The 1,100-nt window shown below is 44.6% G+C and overlaps 1 protein-coding gene across 1 annotated transcript in view; it reads right to left on the bottom strand.

The window, feature by feature from the left end:
• The window catches only part of LOC119588908 (spermine oxidase-like), an 11,466-nt gene extending 11,139 nt beyond the window's left edge, over positions 1-327 (bottom strand). The window contains 1 exon segment of the mRNA XM_037937528.1: positions 141-327. Within this exon segment, the coding sequence (XP_037793456.1) occupies positions 141-327 (187 nt within the window).
• Between the last annotated feature and the right edge of the window lie 773 nt (positions 328-1,100).

The raw sequence follows: 1,100 nt of genomic DNA, 5'->3' as shown, positions 1-1,100 counted from the left end.
AGATGCCCAACAGGCAGGGGGCGAGAACCGAGAGCCGCCGTCAACAAGTTGTCAGGATATATGGTTCTGGTATTAAGAGAAGCGTCTTTGGGGAATATGAATTCCCAGGAGAAGTACTTTTCGTTTGTTTGAATACGGACAGTCTGAAGTTGTTGGAATCCTGGGTCTGGGATACAGAGGGTTTGGATGCCCATGGGGCAGGAGGTATGGGCAGCTATCATGGGGTTGCTGTGAACTTGTCATAAGGGTGTTGGCGGAAGAGGCGACCTCCACAGAGCAGATAGCACCAGTCATGCACTGATTCATTAGCATTTCTGACGAGGGCATCCATCTACATCATGTTTGGCAGTGCTCACAGAAAGAGCGAGATGATGAGGCCCCAGATCGTATAGGATATCTACTCGCCATGAGATTGGGTCGTGTCTTGACAGTTATGCAGGAACTTGCATTTCGTCGCAGGTTACATGAGCTGGTCGCCCAGTGGTTGCTGTCACATACTAAGGATCCCCAGGACTCGTAAGAGGTAGCTCTTGATATCATATTTTGAGAGAGAGAACCTCATTTGAAATTCGTAGGGAAGATCATGGCCTTTGAATTTAGCGTCTCGGGTTTGTGGGCGAATAGGTGTTGGTCGCCAACGGATCCCATGAGCGAAGGTGTGAGTTATCACGAAATCGTCCTCATGCAGTCTGCGACCAGGGCAGCTGCAACTCGCGCGTGCACCCTTTTAAAAAATATATGGACGTGTGCCAGAGTGCGAAAAAATAATTGCTGTCATCATCCGGAACAGTTGCGGCAGAAAAGGTGAAAAGTATATGCGTGTCAATAAAAATGGTGATTTTTATGTCTAAATTATCTAAAATACTTTTTTTTTTATCTTGACACCTAATTGAAATACATGCATGTAATGTTGCAATATAAGATTTAGCAAAATGATACTGACTGAATAAAATCTACCAAAACGTAGAGGACATTCGCACTTGCAGAAAGTAATTTCCCCATAATTCTTCATTAGGAAATTTGAATCCAGACATGCATTTAAAGCATTAGCTCCTGCACAGATGCAAAATCGTTTAAGTACTATCTGCAGGACGCCCACT

Source organism: Penaeus monodon, chromosome 24 (assembly GCF_015228065.2).
Source record: "Penaeus monodon isolate SGIC_2016 chromosome 24, NSTDA_Pmon_1, whole genome shotgun sequence".
In the NCBI taxonomy this organism is placed as follows: Eukaryota; Metazoa; Arthropoda; class Malacostraca; order Decapoda; family Penaeidae; genus Penaeus; species Penaeus monodon.
The sequence above is the reverse complement of the archived record's forward strand: the minus strand, read 5'-3'. Positions and strand labels throughout refer to the sequence as shown.